The 4,168-nt window shown below is 27.7% G+C and overlaps 1 protein-coding gene across 1 annotated transcript in view; it reads left to right on the forward strand.

Moving 5' to 3' along the window:
• The window catches only part of LOC108573963 (U2 snRNP-associated SURP motif-containing protein), a 26,018-nt gene that overhangs the window by 11,729 nt on the left and 10,121 nt on the right, over positions 1 to 4,168 (forward strand). The window contains 1 exon segment of the mRNA XM_017936456.1: positions 2,509 to 2,594. Coding sequence (XP_017791945.1) covers positions 2,509 to 2,594 — 86 coding nt within the window.

Genomic DNA, 4,168 nt, shown 5'->3' on the forward strand with positions numbered 1-4,168 from the left:
AGTATATTGTATAGTATAACTTTGGACCTAGTATCATGCATATTATAACATTAAATTTAAAAAATTGGTGTAATAACAATTTTTTATATTCTTTAAAATTTTAGAATTTTGTTTATTATTCATCACATTAATTAAACGAAATTTTTTTTTGACTCTGAAGTAACTTGAAGTAGCGAAAGTGTAAGTTATGTACATATAAGCGACAGTTAACAAAGGAAAGTACACGAATTGCTCGAATTCGATTTTGTAGGATACTAGAATACAAGCTTGTATTAACATTAATAGAATGTTAGGCGAAGATACTTAATAATTCTTAATATACAGAGTGACCCTCGTAAAGTGTTACAATCTGTTTTCTCCGAAATTATTAGCGATACCGACTTGAAATTTGGACACGTTAAATGGTTCAAAGGGACTAATATTTTAGAGTATAAAACTTCTGAGGATGAATTTCCAACCCCTGATTTTTTTTAAATGAAACTATATTAATTTTTCATTATTCTGATAAATGTTGTCAAGATTAACAACTTTTATCTGAAATACTTTTTTTTATTCTGCATAGTTAAAAAGTTATAGCGAAGATTAACTTTTTTAAGAATAATTTTGGAGTGAGACAAAGATGATCAAAATGAAAAAATGTAGGATTTATAAGCAATAATTGAGTTTTATAAAAATGATTAAAGTGTGTAGTTTGTGATTGTGATGGGTTTTATGACTGGAGATGGAGCGAATGTTTATTCAAACATCAGTCCCAGTTGGGTTTATTCAAACCCAATCAGTTCGAGCTTGGATAACATGAAGGAAAAAAATGAATAAATAAATTCTCAAAAATGAATGGTCAATATTTTGAACATCTTATACAATAAATTTTAATCATAACTAATGTTTATTTTGATCATCTCTGTCCCACCCCAAAATTATTCTTGAACAAATTATCCTTCGCTAGAACTTTTTAACTATGCAGAATAAAAGAAAATGTTTCAGATAAAAGTTGTTAATCTTGATAACATATATCAGAATAATGAAAAATTAATATAAAGTTTCATTTAAAACAATTGAGGGTTGCACCCTTTCCATCCCTAGGAAATTCATCCCCAGAAGTTTTGTACTCTAAAATGTTAAACCCTTTGAGTCATTTAACGTGTTCAAATTTCAAGTCGGTATCGTTAATAGTTTCGGAGAAAACAGATTGTAACGCTTTACGTGTGTCACCCTGTATAAGCAAATAATGTAGTGTACCGTATCCCACTTTCGATGTACTCATTAGGCCTAATCATAGATTTTTTTCTACACAATTTATTGTTTCCAACTGTGGTATTAAAACGCATGATGAGAAGTGACAATTAAAAATACCCAATTCAGATAGCACGTCGCGACGTCTTAAAGATATCCATTTTACGTCCACTCATCGTTTGAACGTCTTACGACCTTATCTAGACGTCTTGAAGACGTACGAATCGGCATGTTCTAACAACGTATAAAAATTACATCTTTAAGACGTTTTTAATGCCAGTGCATAGAACTTCATAATGCCACGTTTCAAAGACATCTTGATTTGCAACATTAGACGTCGTTCAGACGTCTTTTGGACATCTTTAGGTTTTTATTCAACGTCTATAAGGCATTCACATGATGTCTGTGTGCTATCTAGGAATACACAGTTATAAAAATATATCTTCTGTTATAGGTTAAAATACGCTTTCTTTTTTTATCGATAGAGAATATATTTTGACTGCAAAAAAATAATTGTTAAAATGAAAGCTAATCGGATTGGCATTTCTTTGATCCTTCACATGCAAGCTCAATGTTGTCTGTATATCTCTATTTATACTTTCTCAAGATATTTATACATCAAATGATTTTCAAAATCGGTTCAGATACATAGCTAGTTTTACAAAAATCATTTTAATTAATACTGTTTAATGAGAAATATACAGTGATGCTGAGTAAACTTTCTATATTAATGAGCGCAGATAATGAAAAAATGCAAGAAACTACTGTGCATTGCAGAATGCATTTATTGGGGTCAGCAAAATATATTACAAATCAGAGAACAAAAACCCATTAATAAATTCTCAGATAATGAGACAAAAAATTGTAGGTCTTATTGACTTTAATTTGTCGTTATAAATATCAATTAAATTCAATATTAGTAAAAATTTCGGTAATATATCGTTAACTATTGGATTTAGGACCAATAATTGTTAATATTTTTTTTTATTCAGAAATTAACATTCTTTCGAATTTTGTCATAAAAAATACATTCCATTTAAAAAACATAATTAATTTTCAAATCTTCGAATCGCTTCCACGTACGAAGAGAAAAGAAATTACATTACGCAATGTCCCTTTTAAAATTATGCAATTTTTATATATAACAATTTTCAACCAATGAATAGTTTAGGAGTATTCAGGTTTACGAGTTACATATATGGTCCACTCTGTATTTACGAACATCGTCAACATCTTTTTGTAACATTCATTTGTTACAATTTCTGTACTTCTCAGTCAGTTTTTGTTCATGCGTTCGCATGTTTACAATGTATGGACAATGGATGTACATATACATATACATTTAAAAGTATTGATAACAAGTAAAAGTACAAATATAACACCAGAGAAAATGCAGCATTTTATGGATTAATGTATCAGAATATTTCACAAGTGGGCATATCTCTTGAAACATGTCAGACGACTTTGCAGCATATAGATAAATATATAGAAAACATTCCCTTTTAGTCAAAATTCCATAAAACAAACAGTCAAACGGACAGTTTTGATTCAGCGTTTTTTTGGAGTCAGTATGAACTATTCAACACCATTTAGAACAATTTAATGTAATGGGTAGAATTGTACAACACAAACTACTGATATTTAAAAATAATCGACATTAGGCTTTATTTTATAAGAAGCTACAGAAAGTTAATGTAAAAAATGACAGGCAGAAAGTTTACACTTAAATCCTACAGAAATACTTACTAAGGACTGATGTAGGCAAGGAAATAAAAGTTTAGAATAAAAAGAAAGAAAAAAAGCAAGAAATTATTCAATGAATTTTATTTCTATTAATTGATGTTTTTATATAGTAAAATCTATGTAACAACTTTGTATTGCAGTCATTAAATAAAACAGCAAAGTGACAAGATATTACTTTTACAAACAATTAAAACAATGTTTTAATTAATTTTTATGTTGAGAATATATTTTGTATGTTTGTACATTTGTGTTCATACGAAAAATGTTAAAAAGTACTATTGTATTTATCTTTTTTAGTGTTTAACCTAATGTAAAGTTACTTTATACTTTTAAAATATATAAATACATGTTGATGTTACTGATAATAAGAGCTATTATATTCATACTTCCCTAAGTATATGTCCACCATTGTAGATTAGAAACTATGAATACTGAGTAAATTATATCAAATATTATCATATTGAAGACATTATTAAAAGTCACCTACTTTTACACAGTACAATAATCAATAATAACATCAGAAAAATTACTACCAAAAGTGTTTTTCTGTTTATAAAAAAGCAGTATATTTGAGGTCCATAGATTGAATGAGATTTTTGCTCTTTGGAAATACTTATTTCTCCAAATAAAATATTTGGAAATACTTGCTTCTCCAATAAAATCTAGAAAAAAAGGAAAATGTTTTCATTAACTGTAGACACATAGAATAATCAAACAAATCTTTTACTCTATTATCAAAATTTACTTTTAAAATGTACTCTTTTTTGTTAACCACTGGGTTATGTCAGAGAACATATGTTTTTACATATAAAAAATAACTTATACATCACATTTCCAAAATTATGTCATGAAATTGTCATACAAAATCAATTGTAGGTGTGCTTATATTGCAATATTTACATACGTAATGTATATATGTATAATAATTATCATCTGCCATCATATGCTTTGATATCACAAGTAGAAACAGAATGAATTATGCAGAGAAAGAAAAACTTACTCAATCCCATAAACTTTCTATTACTACACAAACATTTATATTACTTGCACACATGATAATTGAAAGTAAGAACTTCCCCTACAGTATATCTGCAAAGTACGTAATGTTAATTGTTTGTATTTTAAAAATGATTAATTATCACTACATAATACTTTATTGGTATTAATAAGAGTCTGTATTCTATCATCCTGT

The sequence above is a fragment of the Habropoda laboriosa genome, unplaced genomic scaffold (genome assembly GCF_001263275.1).
Source record: "Habropoda laboriosa isolate 0110345459 unplaced genomic scaffold, ASM126327v1 scaffold181, whole genome shotgun sequence".
NCBI classification, from domain to species: domain Eukaryota; kingdom Metazoa; phylum Arthropoda; class Insecta; order Hymenoptera; family Apidae; genus Habropoda; species Habropoda laboriosa.